Source organism: Carassius carassius, chromosome 44 (genome assembly GCF_963082965.1).
Source record: "Carassius carassius chromosome 44, fCarCar2.1, whole genome shotgun sequence".
Lineage (NCBI taxonomy): Eukaryota > Metazoa > Chordata > Actinopteri > Cypriniformes > Cyprinidae > Carassius > Carassius carassius.
Window position 1 is genome coordinate 25,492,435 of NC_081798.1, and position 23,500 is coordinate 25,515,934.

The 23,500-nt window shown below is 38.8% G+C and overlaps 1 protein-coding gene and 1 long non-coding RNA gene across 2 annotated transcripts; one reads left to right on the forward strand and one right to left on the reverse strand.

Moving 5' to 3' along the window:
* Positions 1-3,211: 3,211 nt before the first annotated feature.
* LOC132126387 (uncharacterized) lies at positions 3,212-6,961 on the forward strand. Its single transcript, XR_009427381.1, has 3 exons — positions 3,212-3,302; positions 3,497-3,585; positions 6,577-6,961. It is a non-coding gene; the product is annotated as an uncharacterized LOC132126387 (long non-coding RNA).
* A 4,160-nt stretch (positions 6,962-11,121) lies between these two features.
* On the reverse strand, positions 11,122-22,502 carry LOC132126324 (EEF1A lysine methyltransferase 3-like). Its single transcript, XM_059537520.1, has 3 exons — positions 22,258-22,502; positions 11,815-11,926; positions 11,122-11,674 (listed from the first exon to the last, which is right to left on the reverse strand). The coding sequence occupies exons 1-3, from the start codon at positions 22,411-22,413 to the stop codon at positions 11,259-11,261; spliced, it is 684 nt and encodes a 227-aa protein (XP_059393503.1). The 5' UTR covers positions 22,414-22,502; the 3' UTR covers positions 11,122-11,258.
* Positions 22,503-23,500: the final 998 nt, after the last annotated feature.

Below are 23,500 nucleotides of genomic sequence, written 5' to 3' on the forward strand. Positions count from 1 at the left end.
ATGTGTTTCAAAAGTAGCTGTCAACTTTCCCGTTTTTTCTGGGGTTCTCATGTATTTGAGCTCTTTTCCCGCTGTCTTCCCGTTTTAGTATTTTCCTGTAAAATATTCCGTTAGCCCCTCCATCAGACCTGTCAAGTCTCTGTGCTGTTTTTCTGTTGCTACTCCTTACCCTTCCAGCGAAACAGATGTTTTCAAAGCATCGTTTTGCTTACTTGAAAGCAACCTTAGCGTGATGTTGGGCTTTTTAAGATAGCGTGGTTGTTGTGAGAGCACGATTTCACACCAATCTGTAAGCAATGTCATGTCAGACCTAGCTTCACAAATCGCTTAACATTAGTTAATGCAGCAGTTTTGTAGTACGGATTTCTGTTGTCAGCAGAGGGATAGCAACAGAAAGATGAATGTTGAAATTTCCCTTATTTTCAATGTTCACTGTTGACTTAAGTTATATAAATGAATATTCAGATGTTATGGTCTCCGTGGTCGCGCCACGCAAGGAAAGCGGTGGAAAGTTAATCCATTCTCATTTTATTTTCCCCATGGCGATTATGTGTTGCGCAATTACACCCCACAATATATCAACGGTTTACCATGGTTGAAATAGATTTAATTAATTAAATTAATTAAATCTTAATTAATCAAATTAAGACACACGGATGAGAGGGAGCACATCTAAACACTGCGCAGTAGTCCGAGTAGCAGTAAAGGAGGCCATCAACATGGCGGCCATGCCAAGTAAAAACGTCAAGACGCCCAAGACCTAGAAATTACCACATCAAACCTGACGTGTTAACATGGATGCAGCTGAAGCCACCGGGTTTGCTTCAGGGAATTTTTTTTAAGAAGCTTCCCAATGGAAACCATTTTGGAAATAGGAAACAGCCCCTGGTCTAATGCACCACCTGGCTTTAGAAACCCGTTCTAAAAGACTTACTTTTAGTCATCATTTTATTTGGGTAGCACACATATTCTGAAAGCCTTTGGCAGAATTCAAATGAGCCATTTTAATCTAGATTAATCTTTTTTTTACAATGAGATTAATCTAGATTAAAAAAAATTATCTATGCCCACCTCTAATATATATATATATATATATATATATATATATATATATATATATATATTTATCACATTATCACAGTTTATTCTCTGTAGTTTAGAAAAAGGTAATAAAATAGGAAACTGTGTCAGAACAATTTCATCTTGATAATGTCAGATAACTTTGATAGAAAGGTGTAATAAATTAGGTTGAATAGTTGTAAGATGATAAATTAAAGTACATAATTAGATAATACCAATTCAAGTCAACCAGTTACCAAGCAATGCTTCATTTTGTTCAGTCTGTGGTTAAAAAGGTCGCATTAGCAATTAAAGGAAAAACACTTAAGCAAAACATGGTCAGATCAATATGTCTGAAAAACTTTTGGTCCCATATTAGGATCAGTTTTACTGGTAGTCCACTGTATGAAGGATTTCTGAGTATGATATGTCACAGTTTATTTTGCTAGTAAAAAAAAAAAAAAGAAAATAAGTCTTTTGTTATTTCTGTTTAAATTAAATTTAAATTGTGCTGTCGCTGCAATATGCAACTATTACACAAATATCAAAATACAGATTCCTCACCATTTTGACAATGAAATTCCTGCATCTTTGCCATCTCATTGTAAAATGATTAGACATCCACATCCCCTCTTTCCTCTGCTCTTTGCTGATGTCCAGAGTTTAGTTCAGAGAGAAAAGCCTGTTTATTACGCTAGAGAGTTTCAGTGAAAGGCAGCATTACTGCTATTCAGAGCATCTAAACAGATAAAACACAGCCTCGTCTATGGGAGCTCGCTGTCTGCAAACTCACCAGTCATCAATGAGAGTCACTGTAAACAAACAGGACACAACGGAATAAGATCATTAAAAGATCATTAAAGTAATAGCTCAGCCTTAAAAATACAAATTTCTTCATCAGGTTTGGTGAAATGTAGCATTGCATCAATGTCTCATCTACGATGCTCTGCAGTGAATGGGTGCCGTCAGAATGAGAGTCCAACAGCTGATAAAAACATCACAATAATCCACAGCACTCCAGTCCATCAGTTAACATCTGGAGAAGACAAAATATGAAACTAATCCAGCATTAAGACGTTTTGAACTAAAATATGAGTCTATAATCCATAACAAGGCCATCTCCTGTCGTCTCTCACATCAAAATTCAGCCCCATATTTGTTTAGAGCAATTTTGTACTGGTTTGGCTTGTAAACAGTGCTTGATCTGTGAAGATTTTCATTGGAGGATCCACTGGTGAGCAAGTGACAAAATGCTACATTTCTCCAAATCTGACGAAGATCTATATTATCTGCACTTTTCCTTTAATCTTACAGATATTACAAACATGACTGATGTGTAGGTGAAGGCATTATTTGAAAGTCTGGCAAACATCTCTGTCTCACTAAACCTCGTAACTCATAATAAGGCCTCGTTACAAACATACTGTACGAGTATGCATACATGAAAAAGGTGAAAAACTTCTTTTCCACAGATGATTACATGTTCCGTTTTCCAGAAGTGTTTATAGTGTTCTTTTAATAGTCTCTCTGATTTCCTTTCTTCGTACGACATCATCTTTCTGTCCAGCGCTGGTTCAGTAGCTCAAATCCATCAGTAAAGCATGGCTTTGTTACAAAAACAGTGAAAATCACTTTTTGTGCTGAGTAACACATTCCAAGCAAGCAGCCTTTGTGTGTGTGTGTGTGTGTGTGTCCTTGTTTTGCTATATTGTGGGGACCAAATGTCCTCACAAGTGTAGTAAAACCTGACATTTCTTACATTGTGGGGAGTGACCTGTGGTCCCAACGAGGGGGGGAAATTATTACAAATAGTAAATGATGTTTGTCTGAAAGTGTAACAGTGCAAACAGGTTTTCTGTAAGGGATAGGTTTAGGGTTATAAATGATAAATTATAGGGTTATAAATCAGGACAAAAGGGTTATAGAGGATAGAAAATAGCTTTTGGTCAAGATAAACATAAAGTCTGTGGAAAGTCCCCACAATTCACTGAAACAAACATGAGTGAGTGTGTGTGTGTGTGTGTGTGTGTGTGTGTTACAAACACACAATCTGCGGTGGAGGCTGTTTACATATGGACAACATTCTCAGCAGGATTCAGTGCAGAACTATTAATTAAATTGTTGTATGTGATGTTGAGCCGTCGGACTGATGGGCGGAGTCTAGTGATGGCCACGCCTCTCTTCAAAAACACAGCTACACTTCACTTAAAGCTCTCTGCCTTCACTGTGCTGTTCACTTCATGGTAAGCTTGCATTGTCTTTCATTTTCATGACATACATCAGCAGTGCATTAATGGTTTTGCCTTTTGAAATATGAGATGCTTTCACCTGGAGTTAAAGTTAACGTTAAAAAAAAATATTGTATGAAATACTAATTCTGCAATGATTCTTCACTGTTACTAAAACAAAACCAATAAGTGTTTATGACCGGTTTAAGGATTACAAGATGGATTTCTTGACTTGTGGAGAGAAGGAGCCGCTGTATGCCAAATACAGCACTTTTCCCGGATGGCATTCTTCACACACGTAAGTTCATAAAGATATTTATTTGAAATGTTTGTCACGTTCTTTGAGTTTGTCATTCAGTTTGAAAATAAAATCAGGAGTTTTTAAAAGTTATCCACTTTGCACAAAACTGTCTGTAAAATAGCATAAAAATGTGGCAGAACAAAGATTGATTTTTACCAGATGTTTACATGCACACAATTGGGATATTGCACATGGTTATATATAATTTGCATTCATATTCTAAAAAGAGCATTATTGAGAGGATAAGACAATAAAAATATATTCCTTATTATTGTGTATTAAAGTTCCCCATTTCCTTCTGTTCTGTGTCCGGTTTTGTTTGTGTGGTGCATGTGGTCCTGTTTGGCTTTATATCTATTGGATTACCTGAGCTTTCTTTAATAAAATACTCACCTCATCATCTTTGGACTAAAATGTTACAGAATACAGGGCCATAACAGAAATGGAGATTGCCTGTATCAATGTTGCCTTGATGGGGATTGGTCACAGGTCACAGTCCAAAGTGACTTACAAATGAGGACAATAGAAGCAATCAAAACCAACAAAAGAATAATGATATATACTAAATGCTATGAGAATCTCGGTTAGTATAATGCAGTACATGTATTTTATTTATTTATTTGATTAAGCATAGAATCAAGCAGATATAGAATACTAGTGTTAGAGGGTAATTTTATAATAAATAATAATAAAAGTTATAAGAATAGTTGATAGAATAGAAAAAGAATAAAGAATGCTAATGTTAGAGGTTCAAAAAAAATGTAAAGGGTCATGAAACCCTAAAACATCTTTGAAGATGTTAAACTGTACAGGTTCCACATCAGTGAAAACAACAGTAGCAACAGTAATAGCACTCATTTGTTTTATTTTATTTATTTATTTATTTTTTTTTTGGAGCCAACGTCATGAAAACTGACGTATGCGTTAATTTGGAGAGTATGCATCTTCATCATCAGTTTTCCAAGCTTTTCTAAGTATTATTGATGAGAAAAAAGTATTTTGATCCAGTCACTGCTCTGAATTATGCAAGAGGTTGTAGGACAGCAGAAGATTCAAATGTCATTAAAGAGCTAAGTTCAATTCTATAAACATGACTGTAACAATATTTAATATTGTTACAGTCATGTTGAGCACATCAAGATGTATTTTTTTTATATATAAAAAGAAAAAATAGATAAAAGAGAAAACTAAGTAAGTTTTTTAGCATCAGCTGTAGCCACTCCACGATGAGATTCAGCTGATTGTACCTCAGTGGGATTCCTGCTTGTGGATTTCTTCAATTTCCCCCGAATGGATTGATGGATGCCTTTTTACCACTTCAGACCCAGACTCAACTTATCCACACCACGAACATCTAGCTTGAGCTAGTGCCCACGACGGAGCCAGAGCCAGCCTCGTCCCGGAGGAAGAGTATCAGGTCCCGGAGGAACAGGTGGTACTGCTTCCCATCCATGAACCTCTTCTGCATCTAAAAGTACCGTCCTGCACAGATGCTTGTTCATCGCCGCAGATCCTGCCCAGCTTGAGCTCTTCACTGTTGTGGGTCCTGTCCAGCACAGAGTTGTGGGTGTTCACACCCAGTCTTCCTCTATAATCCCAGATACACCTCGGGGACTCCAGTCACCACTAACTTCTCATCCAAAGACATTTCTTCTCTGTTATCCTGGTTCACTCATCCGTCACAGTCTGGTTTCCTCTGGCCTCAACGGCTGATCTGCCCAGCTAAGATCACAGGCCATTACCTGCCAGTACTTGACATAAGATCACCTGCAACCAAGCAATAAATTAACATTTTTATGATTCAATATTCCTCAAATATGCCTCTTTTTCTGTATTATCTCTGTATTATCATATGCTTATGTTTTGTCGTTTTTATTATTGTTATTGTCTTGTTCGTTGCAGACAACCAATGCAAATTCTGCTGCCCAGATTCATGAAAAAGAAAATGAGTGAAATAAGCTAAATATTGTAATTGAAGAAGTACAGATGCCAAATATATTGTATTTTTATATTCAGAAGGTTGAACATTGTTAATGGAAACACGTGAGATGTCAGAAGCAGAATGTGAAGAAGTGGGGCAAGTAGTCCAGAGATGGTTATGCATTGACATCAATTGATAAAATCAAATGCGAAACCAAATATACCATACTCGACAGAAAAACATGGTAATAGAGTAAATGCATTTTAATGTTTTTATAAAACCCATTAAAGAAGTAAATTATTCTTTTTTAAAAAGAAAGGAAATACCTTTTTTTTGTGCATAAATTGGTCATAAAACCTTCTCTTCATCCAAGTCACAACCATAGACAAACACAGGTTGTGTCCGAAAGCCTTAGCTGCTGAGCTTTGGTGATAACTAAGTGAATATTTAATTATTGTCCAACTGATTTCTTGTTAGAAATAACATCAACTGTACAAAAAGTTGATCAGGAACATTTACATTTACACAAACTGACCACCAAATGCAATTTTCAGATGGCATCTTTAATATTTTAGCCCAAACATCACAGAATGAAAAACACAGGACTGTGGGATATCAAAGGCAGTGAAGGATACATCTATGCTGCCTTCAAAAATCAGTCAGATTAGGGTATGTCATGACAGGAAGCGAAGCTGACATTGGATTCGGACGTGCCATGATGCCTGAAAGCAAATCAATAAACCTTAAGCAGTTGGGGGTTCGATGCCTTGCTCGAGGGCACCTAAGTCGTGGTATTGCCGGCCCGAGATTCAAACCCACAACCCTAGGGTTAGGAGTCAAACTCTCTAACCACTAGGCCATGACTTCCCCATAGGGGAACTTGGGGATTTGTGTAATTTTTCCTCTTTGCACTGTGAATGTTTATGTGGTATGTTGTAACTCGTTCATGCGGACTGTGATTGACTTGTTTCGACAGCTCAAGAACAGTTAAAATTTTACAACCTGTGGTGCAGAGAAATCAAGTTATGTTTCTTGAAACTGTACATTGCTCTTGTTTTTCTTAACAGATATCAGCACAAACCTTCTACAACCACTTGCCTGCAACACCTGTCAGAGTACATCGACTCAGCTGGTGAGCCAAAAACTTGGGTGGCATCAGGTACCAGAACTACCAGGGATATTTATGACCTTAACAAGCAGACTGAAATAGCATCAACTGCAAATTTTCATTTACACACCAAGTTATCTCACAGAGAATTAAAGGACTACATTGGTGAAGTGAGAAATCCTGTAACAATAGAAAAACAGAGATCAGATAAGGGAAGGTATGCAGAAAGAGACTCACATGCACAGCACAAAGGGTGGGAAAACACATGGCCATTAAACTACAGAGGAATAAGAGAAAACTTTGGAACAAACAGTCATAATGAGATGCAAGTCTATGCCGATTGCTTTCACCATACGCCTTCCAAAAAAACACCTCGCTTTGAGGTTGGGGAGTGGAGGTCATCTAGGTGTGCTTCAGACATAGAGGGAGTGTTGGGATATGACCAGTGGACTGTGAGTCCAGACACCTCTGAACAATTCCAGCCAATTGCTTTAATGTCACAGAAAAATTACAAAACTGAGCTCACTGGGGAACATCGGTGGAAAAGGAGCCCTTGGAATTTAAGAAATACAGAGAGTGTTTTCCCAGTAGGATCTTTCAGACAGCCTCCATCCTACATGGCGCCACCAGCATACAGCTCCCAGAAGAAGGGTGACAAGATAGCAGCAATACCAAAACTTACTTCAGAGACAAGTGTGGAAGCATTTGAGCAGACATTTGAGAGCAGAAAAGCACCCTTTACAGATTTGACAGAAACACATTATGATCATTCATCAAACAATGGACATTATTTAGAAAACAATAACCAGAAACAGATCACAGAGAGTTATTGCAGTGTTATCACAGGTGGAAAACACTGTCTAGAAGCCTTAAATGAATCCACTGTCATGCAGTACACAACAATAAACACAAAACCAACTTCAACTCAAGAACAGCTTCAGTACCGAGAGTCTCCATACATGACCCATCCTGATATTACTCGGATGAAGCAGACCAAACTTGGAAGAAGAAAAGGTGGTGAGACTGTGTTTTGTCTAGTTTCTCGAATGGGAGAGGTGTCAGGCTTGTCAAGTTCTCCAGAGGAGCCTCTTAAATCCCACGTGTTACCTCTGTTAAATGACGGCAAACTGGATTACAAGTCAACCACCACTGAGCAGATAAATCCACCTCAGCACAATGATGACAGCAGACAAAACCAGGACGAGTGCTTGAATAAGGATGAAGCTCTTGGGCAGCTCCACGAATCCTTAATGTTTGGAGAGTATAGGCACACACCCCTAGATCAAAGACCCAGTTCTATCCAGGATCTGGGTAATGCAATAGAACCAGATGAAAATAAAGAAGAGTTGCAATGTTATGTACAAGGGAATGACTCAGAGTCAAACTGTTTAGCCCAGAAATCACCAATGCAGACAGATGGACATGAAAAACCATGCAGGGAAATCATAGAGAAATTCCCATTGTGGAAAGAGCCAAAATATCAACATCACTCGACAGGGATGACAGAACAAAGAAGCCAGGGGATAAACGGTGAGCCTGAAGCTAGCAACAGCTCAACAAATGACCAAGAGCAAAGTCTTGTGGTCATTGACGCAACTTGTGTTGTTGTCAAGGTTGAGCTTGTACTTCTTCCAGAGAAGGAGCATGTCCAGTATGTGTGTTTGACAGAGGAGAGTCCTAGTACTAGAGAGGAGACCGAGGTGCAGAAGCAGCACAGCAGTGTCATCTCAAGCCAGGAGACTCCTGAAAACAATACTTTGGACGAGAGAGTAGAAAAGATTCTTGAAATACCACATGAGCATCCCAGGACAAGTGTACAGACAAACAACAGCATTTCAGAAAAACATGACCGCTCCTGTGAGAGTCACATAGTGGATCCGGTAAAAGAGTTTGAGGAATCTACATCCGCATCTACAATTGTTGATGACTGGCAAGTGCAGGAAAATAAACTGATGGTGGGACATTCCTGGAGTGGAACAACACTGGAGAATAATGAAGGCGTAGAGGAAGTGCTCAACATAATGGAGGAGCAAACCACTGCACAAGAAGCCGAAGCTGTGCTCAAAGACTTTGTGACTTTCACAAATGCAAAATCCACATCTGAAATCCAACCTGAAAAGATCACCTTAGATATGAGTCAGTCCACAGGAAAAGGACATAGACCTGCGTTGGAAGACAGTGTGGTTGAGCACAGTACACAGAAAGATAATGATAACCATCAAACAGATACTACTAAGGACCTTACCGAGGATAGCTCAACAGAAGACAACCTCTTAGATGATAAGCGAGTACTTGATTCAGATTTCTTTACACCTGTCCTTTGGAAAAGTGCAGAAAATTGCATCAAAGTTGTTTTACCTTCACCTGTGGGTTCCAGGACTCTCAGAAGGTCAAGCTCTTCACCTCATTTGTCATTTACCTATGCTTCCAACACCTTGGATGTATCAAATGTATCAGCTACTCCTGTGGTTTCTGACACAGAGAATGAGCCACTGTTGCTTCCATCTTTTACCGACACAGAAACCACCCAGTGCTCCGGTTCTCCAAGTGTTCAGTCAAGCTGTACATCCTCATTCCCCGCTCCTTCTTCTACTCCAGTTCCAGAAGCTTCTGAAAATGCATCTCTCCTACAGACAAGAAATGTTCCTTCTGATGATTTACTCTGCACTCCCGGTGAACAAAAAATGCAACATGCCAAGTCTCTGTGGGATGCGGTAAGTCGTATACGCAAACACACTGCTCCTGACTCAGAGACAGAGGAAGAGGAGACGGTCGAGTTTGGGGAACAAACTGAAAGTGCAGACACTGACTTGCTTTATCAGAGACTGAACACAGAAGAAGGAGGAGAACTGGAGGATAATACTTTAGAGAACTGAACAAAAACCAAATGATGTTTCTATTCCTGTGCCAGAAAACACGGTGTGTATATTATCATTGCAAGCGTAGGCCGTAGTGAAATAGCAACAACCCCAGTGACACCACACACCAATATTTCACTGCTCCAGTCAGTCTGTGTATTAGTAGTAGGGATTTTACAGTGACGCTTTCTGCAGTTTACGTTGGTATGCCAGTATGTCTCAATGAGTGAGTCAATGAATCTTTCATTCAACCAATAAGTTCAAATATGCTGATTGGGAGTACTTAATTAACACATTATTTTCTGTATGATCTGCATAATGTTTGTTGCATAAATAGTTATACAAAAATAATATACAGTGAAATTTGTTGTGCCTGTCGCCTGAGACTGGATTTGTCAAATAATAAAAACTGGACCTGTACAATCAATGAATGATAAAAAGATAAAATGTGGCTTATAAATTACTTGGTATTTATCTGTAGCACTCACAAATACAGAGTTTTTTTTTTATTTTGATAAATAGTCCATAGTAATATATTTTCCTTATAGTGTGATTTTTACAATAGCAATAGGTCTAAACTTTAAAGGTTCTCAATAATGCCTTTTGGAACTTTTACTTAATTTACTTTCTTGTATTAGATGTTAAACTTCTACTGTCTATGCACCAGTGGCGTAGCGTTATATATGTATATATTTAGCCTTCTCAAACCAACACGAATTGCCTAAAATAAATAGACATAAAACACTTCATGCATGTCACAGTATTAATTTAAAAATGTATCGTAGATAAATGAGCACTGTTAGGTGCATATCCAATCGTTTGTAAGGAGAGTGGAAGTTAATGCATGCTTTGCTTTGCTTGTGTGATAACTTGCATTTATTTATTTTTTATTAACAATTTTTTAATTACATTTTTTTTTTTTATTAAATATACGCCAATCATTTTTGCTCATAAAGGTAAGATTAGGCCCATACATCATTCGGAACTGCAAAGGGTCTACTTGGTGCTTCACCGACATGATAAATTCACCTATAAAATGCTTAAAATGACTATTTTAAAACAAAATAATTCAAATCGAAAACAAAAACACCTTTCATTATGTAATCCTTAAAGATGCATTTCTCTCTAAAGGCATGTACAATGAGGAGATGGTGAGTCAGGGTCAAATTCATTTTTGCAACATTGATATCGTTTGATATTTTACTTTCTCTTTATATCCTACTTTGTGATTAAACTTGTCGTAAAGCTTCAGTTCTCATAATTTCAGCATTTTCCAATTTTGCATTACATTGCCATACACAAGGAACAGTAAAATTCATGCACAGTTTTATTTTACATTTCTGAAATGGAAAGTTTACTTTTAAAGGTACTATTTTAAAATGCCTTTTTACGGCATTAATGTATTTAACAGGAGTCACACTGGCGCTTGTGGATCACTAACAATACCTTTACTTAAGCAACACTGTTAGACTAGATAAAATATGACTGGTTTTACTGTTTTACCGCATTATCAGTTTAATATTTATAGCTTATTATAACACTGTACATTCATAAGTGTTTGAAGAATAACCTCCTCTAAAACTTACTAAAATAATAACTAATTTCAAACAATAAATCAATATCGTATCATGTTCACACTTAATGCATATTGGGCTCAAAAGATTTCAACAGCAGCTATAAAGGAATATTTTGTATTATAAATACATAATGGCATTATATGTGTTCTGTTACTCCCCAATATTCAAACTTCCCAGCTCCAGATATAAAATTAGACTCTAATACGCTACACAAGAAATTTGGAGGAAGGATGGACGGCGGAAGTAGCTTTATAAATATTGATATTGCTCTCAGGATCTCTGTGCACGAGCTCCACGCTGAACATCTGCGGTAACATGCGGTCGTAGAAGTCCTGAGTGCCGTGTTCTCTGCGCATTGTTGACGCCAGATAGACAACAGCCCCGTCCCGGCACAGATGAACCAGTGTGTCCAAGAGAAGAGGGAAGGTTTCAGGCAGATAGACGATATCTGCACCCAGCACAAAGTCCCAGCTGGAGGAGAATCGGCTGTGGTCCAGGCCCCACGTCAGCACTGACACACTGGGGCCGTCTGAGGGCCATCCTGAGAGCGGCGTGTTTACTGCAATGTTCCTCTCTATCTGACAAACAGCAGAAGGTAAGTCTGTGATGGTCACATGGGCTCCTAAAAGACATACGAAGATTTACTGTGAGTAAGAGACTGCATTAAGGTTTGCTTGAGTGAAAGATTTTCAGCTCTCCTTATGATCATGTTGAAATTAATTTTGAGAATTTCGATTGCACACACATAAATCACAGCTTTACCTAATCGTGCAGCCACTATGCCGACCAGTCCTGTTCCTCCACCCAACTCTATGATCCGCGTCCCACTGAGATCCAGAGACTCCTTCTCAAAGAACTGACATAAATGCAGAGCCTGTGACAAAACAAGGTAAATGACTTATCCTCCACTAATATTGGCACCTTTGTTAAATAGGAGCTAATGTGGCGGTGAAAATAGATCTGCATTATCCTTGTTAATAGCTAATTAAAAAGAAAAATTCTTCTTACTCATCCAAAAACAAACTCTAGCATGTTCAGTTGTCAGACATGGCTTGAACTTCAGCACTGGCTATTGCAGTCAAGCCATGCATCTAAACAAGATCAAAAACCAACAGATACACAGATGTAACAGTAACTGGGGGCCAATAATTGTGACCAACATAAACTAGAGAAAGCATGAATTGCACAATTAGATTTCCCCCCACTTTCCATTGTTTTACTTCAATTAGAGTTTAGAATTTTGTGAATTTTTTGAATGAAGGATCTAAAGGATAAACAATGCAGATTGTTTTCATATTTACCAAGGGTGCCAATATTACTGGAGGGCACTGTATGTGCCTAATCCATGTAATGGGATTTATTTATGGATTTTCATTTAATTTACAATTAAATGTAATTCTAAAAGATTTAATGGATAGAACTTTAATTATGTAACTTTGTCTCTGGCTCTGGCAACTGCTGTAGATGTAAGTGAAGTGATGAACAGACAGCTTCACGTGTCTGTGTCGACCAAATATGAAAACTGCAAAAGCAGTGCAATGTCACTGTTAAATGGTTTGATTGACTGAATTCAGCAGGAGGGTGAGGTTTTCAAGTGTAAACCTTCTCTATTTCAGGTTCTCTTTGTGAAAAGAAATTAATTATTTATTAAATTAGGAGATGTAAAAAGTGTAACAGCATCATAACACGGCAAAACAGTACACACAGGTCAGTAGAAAGCTGCTGTTATTAGTTTTCATGAGAAATAAATGAACTCAAAATGAACCCATATGAGTAGTTTGTCCACTAAATTAATTTCTATCAGCAGTGAATGGATGCAGGCCAATGGCCTTTCTCTTTGTGAAAAAGCTCATCTTTTTACGATTATGATCATATCATGTATGCATAGGAAAGTTGACGAGTCAATGGGAGATATTATGGGGTGTGGCGATGCTTTAGCCCCGCTCCGTTCTGCAGGCTGTATTCCTCTTGTGTCTTTATAAGGCAGAAGCGCTGTTCTTAATTCACGCTGTGGCACATGCAGCTTCATTTTTTGTGGAACTGGCCAATTTTCTCTAAATACTGTCATTCATATTGCAATGCTATTGTACCATTTAAACTGACTGAACACTAAAAAACTCAGTTCTACACGGGGACCTTGAACGTATGCTTTTCTTTATTCACTCCTTCTCACACACGCGCGCAACTCATGCACACGCACACACTTCAAGAACTCCCAGTAACATGCGGAGCACAACTCGGTCAAAGTGGGCTAGAACAGGTGGTGTGGCGGTCTGACAGCCTCAGAGTATTCTGCAGTCCAGTTCCATGGCTCATCTTTCTTTAGTAATTGATGGAGGGGTGCTGTGGGTCAGGAGTACTGAGGCAGAAAACGAAGATAGTAGGCGGTCATACCCCTAAAAGGAGGCTACCTTGGGTTCTGGGATTCGGTGAACAGCCTCAATATTTGACTGGAGAGGGGCGATACCTCTGGACGTGAGAGGAAAGAGGTGGTGGTGGTGGTGGTGAACGTGTATTTCTTTGCATTCAGTGTAAGATTATGCTCCATAAGAGAACTAGCCGCGCTATTGAGACGTTCATTATGCGTCTGGATATCTGCTGCATGAACTACTATGTCATCGAAGAAAACGACGACTCCAGGAATACCAGCAAAGATGGTGGTCATCATCTTTTGAAAGCAGCTGGGGGCAGAGCACAGGGGACAGACCTGACTGGTTCGATCACTCCCATAGCCAGTATCATTTGAAGCTACGCAGTCACTTCAGCCACTGAATGACCGCTAACACCTCTGGATCCACCAGAGGCCTGTGGGTGAAAGCTGTGAGGCAGCTGAGTCGGTCAAATAGCACTGGCTATCTCTGTTGGCAGGTAGTGGTGATGTGGTGGATGTCTGAGCCCTTGTCATCTAGCAAATCTGAATCCTAAGCTTGTGAAAAGATCCAGTCCCAGGAGGTTGGCACCCCACTCGGTAATATAAAAGGGAAACGATGGCAGGTGTTTGGAGCCATTGCAGACTGGAACATATATTACACTCAGCAGAGGTGGAAAGTAACGAATTACATTTACTCGCGTTACTGTAATTGAGTAGCTTTTTGTGTACTAATACTTTTTAAAGTAATTTTTTAAATTTGTAATTTTACTTTTACTTAAGTATATTTTGATTGAAGTATTGTACTTCGCTACATTTTAAAACACATTAATTACTGAGTAAAAAAAATAAAAATAAAAAAATAAATCGCTCCCTGGAAACTACGTCAGTAAATAATGGGCAGGAGGGCAAACTGGCGCTAAAATCACAAGAAAGATGCAGACGGACAAAACAGGCGTTAGTGGTGCAGACACCGCTGAAAACGAAACCCCGTCATATTCTGAAGTTGAACTCGAAGGAAATGAAGTGAACCCCTGGCCATATGTATGCTCTATTATGCAGTGTAAGCTGTACTTGCCTAGGAAGACCAAACTAGCAGCTTATAAAATCTCGACAAGACATCAACCCTTCGCAAGAATATAGAGGTAAGCTAAATAATTGCATCGTTGCATTGGTGGTTAAAATGAAGCTTTGACATTTTAGCAAGAGGTTTTGCACAAATTAGCCAAAAAGACAGTGGTGATGAGTGTGTTATTTTTGTTTTAATGATGTGCACGCGCATTTATAGTGCGTTCTTTCACTGTGTGATTCAGTCTCCTATAAAATGCATTTAGAATGATCACAAAATTGAAGATATAGGGGCAGAAAATTCACATATTTATATAATTCCATATATTAAATCAAAATCACACAAAGAATGCCATCTTTTCCATGAATATATACATACATATATATAACAGTTCAGTAAACAAGTTAATTAAGAGACTTGCGTTTTAGAAACCATATTGCCTTTTTTAGCTTTATTTCTACAACAGAAAATAATTCCAAACACAGCCACCAAAGCACAGTTTTGCGTCTCTGAGCAACGTGACAGTGTTTCGTTTCTGAATGAATCAAACGTTTAAATGATTCGGTTCAATCGCAATGACTGACTTATTAACAGTGACATGCTGACACATACTGGCCATTTTAATTTCACATTTAAAGTAGACTATCTTTTGATTTTTTTAAATAATTAATTTCTTATCATTTCAAATGAGTATTCAACATTTTATGTCTTGTATATCAAAACATTATTTATGCATTTGTAACTGCAGGTTAAATGCATTCTTGTCCTGCACTAAACAGTGTAATACATCTAAATGCCACTTCCAATGAATCTTCTGCATTTCCTCTGCATTAAAAGATGAGTTTATTGATACTGATTTCCTTGGCAACAGCCCAAATGTTTTATTATTCTAAATAACTGATTCCTTTAATTAAAAACAACTACAACCCGAATTCCGGAAAAGTTGGGACGTTTTTTAAATTTTAATAAAATGAAAACTAAAAGACTTTCAAATCACATGAGCCAATATTTTATTCACAATAGAACATAGATAACATAGCAAATGTTTAAACTGAGAAAGTTTACAATTTTATGCACAAAATGAGCTCATTTCAATTTTGATTTCTGCTACAAGTTAAAAATAGTTGGGACGGGGCATGTTTACCATGGTGTAGCATCTCCTTTTCTTTTCAAAACAGTTTGAAGACGTCTGGGCATTGAGGCTATGAGTTGCTGGAGTTTTGCTGTTGGAATTTGGTCCCATTCTTGCCTTATATAGATTTCCAGCTGCTGAAGAGTTCGTGGTCGTCTTTGACGTATTTTTCGTTTAATGATGCGCCAAATGTTCTCTATAGGTGAAAGATCTGGACTGCAGGCAGGCCAGGTTAGCACCCGGACTCTTCTACGGCGAAGCCATGCTGTTGTTATAGCTGCAGTATGTGGTTTTGCATTGTCCTGCTGAAATAAACAAGGCCTTCCCTGAAATAGACGTTGTTTGGAGGGAAGCATATGTTGCTCTAAAACCTTTATATACCTTTCAGCATTCACAGAGCCTTCCAAAACATGCAAGCTGCCCATACCGTATGCACTTATGCACCCCCATACCATCAGAGATGCTGGCTTTTGAACTGAACGCTGATAACATGCTGGAAGGTCTCCCTCCTCTTTAGCCCGGAGGACACGGCGTCCGTGATTTCCAACAAGAATGTCAAATTTGGACTCGTCTGACCATAAAACACTATTCCACTTTGAAATAGTCCATTTTAAATGAGCCTTGGCCCACAGGACACGACGGCGCTTCTGGACCATGTTCACATATGGCTTCCTTTTTGCATGATAGAGCTTTAGTTGGCATCTGCTGATGGCACGGCGGATTGTGTTTACCGACAGTGGTTTCTGAAAGTATTCCTGGGCCCATTTAGTAATGTCATTGACACAATCATGCCGATGAGTGATGCAGTGTCGTCTGAGAGCCCGAAGACCACGGGCATCCAATAAAGGTCTCCGGCCTTGTCCCTTACGCACAGAGATTTCTCCAGTTTCTCTGAATCTTTTGATGATGTTATGCACTGTAGATGATGAGATTTGCAAAGCCTTTGCAATTTGACGTTGAGGAACATTGTTTTTAAAGTTTTCCACAATTTTTTTACGCAGTCTTTCACAGATTGGAGAGCCTCTGCCCATCTTTACTTCTGAGAGACTCTGCTTCTCTAAGACAAAGCTTTTATAGCTAATCATGTTACAGACCTGATATCAATTAACTTAATTAATCACTAGATGTTCTCCCAGCTGAATCTTTTCAAAACTGCTTGCTTTTTTAGCCATTTGTTGCCCCCCGTGCCAACTTTTTTGAGACCTGTAGCAGGCATTAAATTTTAAATGAGCTAATTAAGTGGATAAAAGTGTAAAATTTCTCAGTTTAAACATTTGCTATGTTATCTATGTTCTATTGTGAATAAAATATTGGCTCATGTGATTTGAAATTCCTTTAGTTTTCATTTTATTAAAATTTAAAAAACGTCCCAACTTTTCCGGAATTCGGGTTGTAGTTTGAGATTAATAGACCTATCCCAGGGGTGTCAAACTCAGTTCCTGGAGGGCCGTAGCCCTGCAGAGTTTAGTTCTAACCCTGCTCCAGCACACATATCATGTAGTTTTCAAATAAACCTAAATGATTAGATTAGCTGGATCAGGTGTGTTTAATTAGGGTTATATCTCAACTGTGCAGGACTGTGGCCCTCCAGGAACTGAGTTTGACACCCTTGGCCTGTCCCATTTTTGACTCCCTCCCACTGTTAAAATGTAACTAAGTAATTTTTACTCTGAGTAAATTTTAAATGAGCTACTTTTTACTTTTACTTGAGTAGATTTTTAGACTGGTACTTTTACTTGTACTTAAGTAAAATTTTATTAATGTAATGGTACTTTTACTTGAGTAGAATATTTTTATACTCTTTCCACCTCTGACACTCAGCATAGTGATCTTACAGCTGTTGTAACCACAGAGGGCTGTGCAGGGCTGCAGCAGTGGCAGATGGGAAAAGACCTTGTGGTATGTACTGACATTGAGCAGAGATGCCGCTGCACCCGTATCCATCAATAGCGTAAGACTCACCTTACAGAGTAGCACAGTACATGAAAACGCTGAAACGTGTCTGATTTCAGTGCAGTCATCAGAGGCTGATGCTTGTGGCTTCTGTGATGCTTGCGTAGCAGGTGCTGATCAACATTCTTTAGCGAAGTCTGTCCCCACGCAGGACAATTTTGGGCCCTGGAGTTGTGTCAGCTAGATCCACAGTTGCTGCAGAAAACTAAACTTCTATGATTTCCTTGAAGCTGTGTAAGCTGCACTGGAAAACATGCTTCTTCTGTGTCTATCTTATCTAAAAGAAATGGACTGTGGTGTGTAAGACAGACTGATCGCATTTGCTGCGTGAAGTGTTGGGGAGAAGCTAGCTAGAAGAAGTGACGCCACTAGCGCAAGTAAATATTTCAGTAGCTTTACAGTAGCGATGCTACTTTTAAAATAGTGTAACTTTTCCCAGAAAATAGCGATGAAGCGCGACCAAACGATAAATTCTGTTTTGTCATGTTTCTCATGAGTCACAAGCCTGTAATGCATCAAAGCACCGCAGCGTCTTCTTCGGACTAGATCACGAACTAAATGTATTCATTACAGCCATCTGTGTTGACAGTCAGTAAATACCACATGAGCTGTGAGTTTAACCTGCTCATTTTATGACTCCTCTCTATCCAGTTTAAGTTGCATATTTTTTGTTCTTGCATTGATGTTACATTAGTAGCAATTTTGCAGTTTGTGATTTTATGTCATTTAAAGACAAAATAACGATATAACTATAGTAGCCTATTGTATTGTGTGTATCGGATAGTTTACCAAATCAAATGATTGGGACACCTTTTGTCATTGAAATGGTTTGGAAAAGTGTCCCAATCAACCTAACTTCACGCTACTGTTTGAAATCATGATTGCATTACAGTATGCCGTTTTAAACCCCAAATATTTTACTTATACTTTTATTATTTTTACTCAGAACTTCATTATATTTCTTCATTTATAAGTATTAAGTTTATGATTTAGTAAAAAAAAATAAATAATTGAAAGCAGTTTCAATGTAGTTTTTTGATAGTGACAGTGTAGCTAGCTACTTTTACAGAAGGGTAGCTTGAATGGAGCTTTACTTTGTAACGGACAAACGTTACTTTTTGTAATTCTGTACTTTTTGTATTTTTGTTCAAGTATTTTTGTTAAGACCTGGTTGTAATGGATGGGAGTGACGGGCAGTAACAACAGGAACAGTTAGAGGGCGCTATTGCCTGGAGGTAACTGGGTATATAAACACTGACACCATAGAGTAAGACAGTTCGTTTGGTAGAGGGAAATCTCAGGATTGATCTTGTGCTACCTTCTTTCTCATCCTAAGTTTTGTGTTGAGAACTCTTTGAGTTTCTGCTCAACTAAAGGACTTTTCATTTACCACAGGGGCTTTTGTGAATGGCTTTGCACATGGTCAGCTATGTGGCACTGAGGACAGCTATGCACTAAGCATCTGCATTTCAAACGATCTTTTCTCGTATGGAGGATTATAGGATTACTATCATTGCATCGCACTCAATCTTTGCATCGCTCTCAAATAACTTTGGGGATCTGAAACTCATTACATCTTCAGCACTTCATCATCGTCACACACCTTATCCAAGACAAGACATGCCAAGAGATAAGTTTTCTTCATCTCATTGACTCTTCGTTGAGGAGACAAAGACCTCCAAGATCTCTGACTTTGTTTCTATTGTCTTTTTTGACACATTTATTAAGCACGGGTGAATAAAATAAAATAAGCAAATGATCATTTGGTTTGTGAAGAGTGATTTTTATCAGTACATGTCAGAATTCTGTTGAACCTCCTCAGAGTAACATCTTTCAAAGAAAGGAGGTGTTGCAGAATGGCACCCGAACAGGGACATTTAGGCAAATTTAAAACTCTAATGAGACTCTTAGAATTTGCTTATTGGCCTTCCATGCGTACTGACGTATGGCAACACTGTAAACAGTGTGAAAAATGTCAGCAGTATAAGTCTACGAACTTAAAGCCAGCAGGAGGTCTCCAAAGTGTGCCCATTGTTGAGCCTGGATACATGCTTGGCATGGACATTATGGGACCATTCCCACGGAGTACTCGTCAAAATGAATATCTTCTAGTGGTGGTAGACTACTTCTCTAAATGGGTAGAGGTCTTCCCCATGAGATCTGCCAAATCTACCATCATTGTTCGTATTCTCATCGAAGAGATATTTACAAGGTGGGGAACACCAGCCTTTATTGTTTCTGATAGAGGCACTCAATTCACCTCAAACCTCCTGGATCAGTTGTGCAAGCAGTGGCAGGTAACTCAAAAACTCACAACTGCTTATCATCCACAATCAAACTTGACTGAACGCATTAACCGTAATCTAAAAACCATGATCGCATCCTATGTTGACAATAATCACCGCACTTGGGATCAGTGGATCTGTGAATTTAGGTTTGCTTTGAATACTGCATGGCATGAAAGCACCGGATTTTCACCCGCTGAAGTGGCCCTGGGACGTCAATTAAAAGGCCCACTACAAAGAGCTCTACAGAGTCCGCCAGATCCAGATCAACCAAGCTACAGTACCCTTGATCGCCAGAAACTACTGTACGAAACTGTTCGAGAAAATGTTGAGAAAGCACAAACTAAGCAGAGAAAGTATTACAACCTCAAGAGAAGAACTCAAGACTTCCAGGAGGGTGATCTAGTTTGGGTGCGTACTCATCCTTTATCTCGTGCAGATGATGGTTTCATGGCTAAAATTGCGCCAAAATGGCGAGGCCCAGCTAGAGTAGTCAAAAGGCTAGGTCCAGTAAATTACAAGGTGACAATGTTATCTGATCCTACCCAGATAGACAATTATCATACCCAAAACTTAAAAATTTGCCATATGTCAAATTTTTGACACCAAAGGGAGGGGTATGTAACGGACAAACGTTACTTTTTGTAATTCTGTACTTTTTGTATTTTTGTTCAAGTATCTTTGTTAAGACCTGGTTGTAATGGATGGGAGTGACGGGCAGTAACAACAGGAACAGTTAGAGGGCGCTATTGCCTGGAGGTAACTGGGTATATAAACACTGACACCATAGAGTAAGACAGTTCGTTTGGTAGAGGGAAATCTCAGGATTGATCTTGTGCTACCTTCTTTCTCATCCTAAGTTTTGTGTTGAGAACTCTTTGAGTTTCTGCTCAACTAAAGGACTTTTCATTTACCACAGGGGCTTTTGTGAATGGCTTTGCACATGGTCAGCTATGTGGCACTGAAGACAGCTATGCACTAAGCATCTGCATTTCAAACGATCTTTTCTCGTATGGAGGATTATAGGATTACTATCATTGCATCGCACTCAATCTTTGCATCGCTCTCAAATAACTTTGGGGATCTGAAACTCATTACATCTTCAGCACTTCATCATCGTCACACACCTTATTCCAAGACAAGACATGCCAAGAGATAAGTTTTCTTCATCTCATTGACTCTTCGTTGAGGAGACAAAGACCTCCAAGATCTCTGACTTTGTTTCTATTGTCTTTTTTGACACATTTATTAAGCACGGGTGAATAAAATAAAATAAGCAAATGATCATTTGGTTTGTGAAGAGTGATTTTTATCAGTACATGTCAGAATTCTGTTGAACCTCCTCAGAGTAACATCTTTCAAAGAAAGGAGGTGTTGCAACTTTAATTTACGAGTAGCTTAACATGTTTACACTCATTTTCATGTATGATTCCTTTAATTGCATTCTACCTGCACACTCCATTTTTTAAATTAATTAATTGCTGCAGTGAGTGAGTGCTCCATGATAAATGTATATTGTATAACCATCTTATGAACTAATATTGACATATAACTGCGTTTAAATGAATATTGTATGATTTGTGTTTAGGCTACATTATATTTGTGGTAACATCAAGTTTGTTCACCTTATTATAAAACAAGCTCGAGGGTGATTTGCGAATCTGATCTCCGCTGTTTAATATGTTGTCCACGAATAAAAGCTTGTCTTCAAGCACGAATTGGTATCCATCCTGAGTTTACACAACACAACGCAGAGACAACCCTGTTACATTGGTGCCATGACCCGGATGGGTCTGAAGTTTGGGATGTGGGGTGAGTGTAACGGAGGCCAGTGAGTAGGTGCTGTGCAGGTAAACCTCACTCCCCGATCTCAAGAAAAGCACTGTTAGTTCCTTGTTAGTGCATCCACCTCCCACGAAGAGACATAGGTTCGAGACCCACTCTGAATGAGAAGGAGGTGTGGCGGTGAGGCCCGGGAACTCATGCATGTGCACATTCACTTAAATAACTCTCTGTAACATGCTGAACACAAGAGTTATGAATAATGCGGGTTTCAAATACATTCAAGTATTAGTTAGTTGCACATAAATATTCTGTTCTACCTCTGCAACACTTTGTTTATGGTCTAAATGTGTGTCTTATTACATCATGTTACATCAGATTATATCATGTTACAAATTTTAAGTGCATGGAGTGGCTATAAAGAAGAACTCCATATACACAAATGAGTATAAGATAAGAAGATAAATAAATACATAAAAACAATTTATTTGAATACAAGACACTTTTGTTTTATTTTTTGTCCTTAATTTATCTATGTGCTAATTTATTACCAATATGTATTCTTGACTAGAGGATCTGCTCGCTGTATTGATATGTAAATCTACTGATAACTCACGGAGTCCCAGACTGACGCAGCGACGCCCAGGCTCGCGCTGTAATCCTGCTGAATGGTGACGTTCAGTCCGTGTACTCTGTATGTGTTTTCCGTGCTGAACGTCTCCTCAAACAAACCATCTTCTGCTGGGAAAATGTGCGCGGCGTCTCCGATCATGACAGCAACAGCTGAAGACGCGTTTTCATCGCTGAGAGTCAATGCAGAAGTCTTGAGTACGGAGCGCCATCAGAGCCAAAAATCACCAGCAGGTTTTAGTTTGCTGCGCTAAATCGCCTTCACTGTGATATAGTTTCATTTCTCTGCTGACAGGCTCTGGTTTATGAACATGTAGATGCATTTCGTCTGCTGCAATTGAACATGAATCCTGCATATGATGTTAAATACAGTAAACATTGTTATTAACTGTATTAAACTGTTCTTAAGTAAACGGTAAAATAGTAACTTTGATATTGTTAGGAATTTCAAGATGAACACTTCACTTTACTGATTTATTTATTTATTTTTAAAACTAATTTAGTCTAAAATCTGATCGTCAGACTTCTGAGGAGCCTATATTTTTAATCTCTCAATCATCATTGGATTGCATTGCATTATATGTTTGGATCATTTAAAGGTGCCATGTGCAAAAATTGAGGTAAAAATTTCCAAAAAATGACCTACACGCATCAAAAGTATGAGAAGAAATAAGGGCGATGATGTCATTAAAAAAATGTCAAGTTATAGTGCTGCAGAGATATCAACCTTAATCAGCAGTAGCATTACTAGCCCCGGCCCGACAGGTGTCGTAATACCAGTTTCGGCCATGGGAGGCGGTATGTGGGCAACATAACCACCAGCCAACCTGCAATACACGAATAACTCGCACGGCTTGTGGGCGTACTTATACCTGATGTCAATCATGTGGAAAGTACAGCCCACTACTTCATTTCAGTTCAGGGAAGAGAGCGGAAGGATGACTTAAGCCCTTGGCAAGAGACCACCACCCGCTACAGGGAAACAACCGCGATCGGAATCACAAATCAAATCCGATAAGAAAAGGAGCCGAACCAGAGTAAACATCGGCACTGCTTTCAATCGCTGGAGACAACTGATGGACCTGAAAGAAATGAGGTTCGACATCGAACTTGCAACATTTCTTTTGGATTGGTAAGTTAGATGCTGTTAGTATTTCGCTAGAAGTTTGTTTTATATGTTTGTGTATTTTTTTTTCGGGAAGTTATAACATAGAAATGTATCGAAGGCT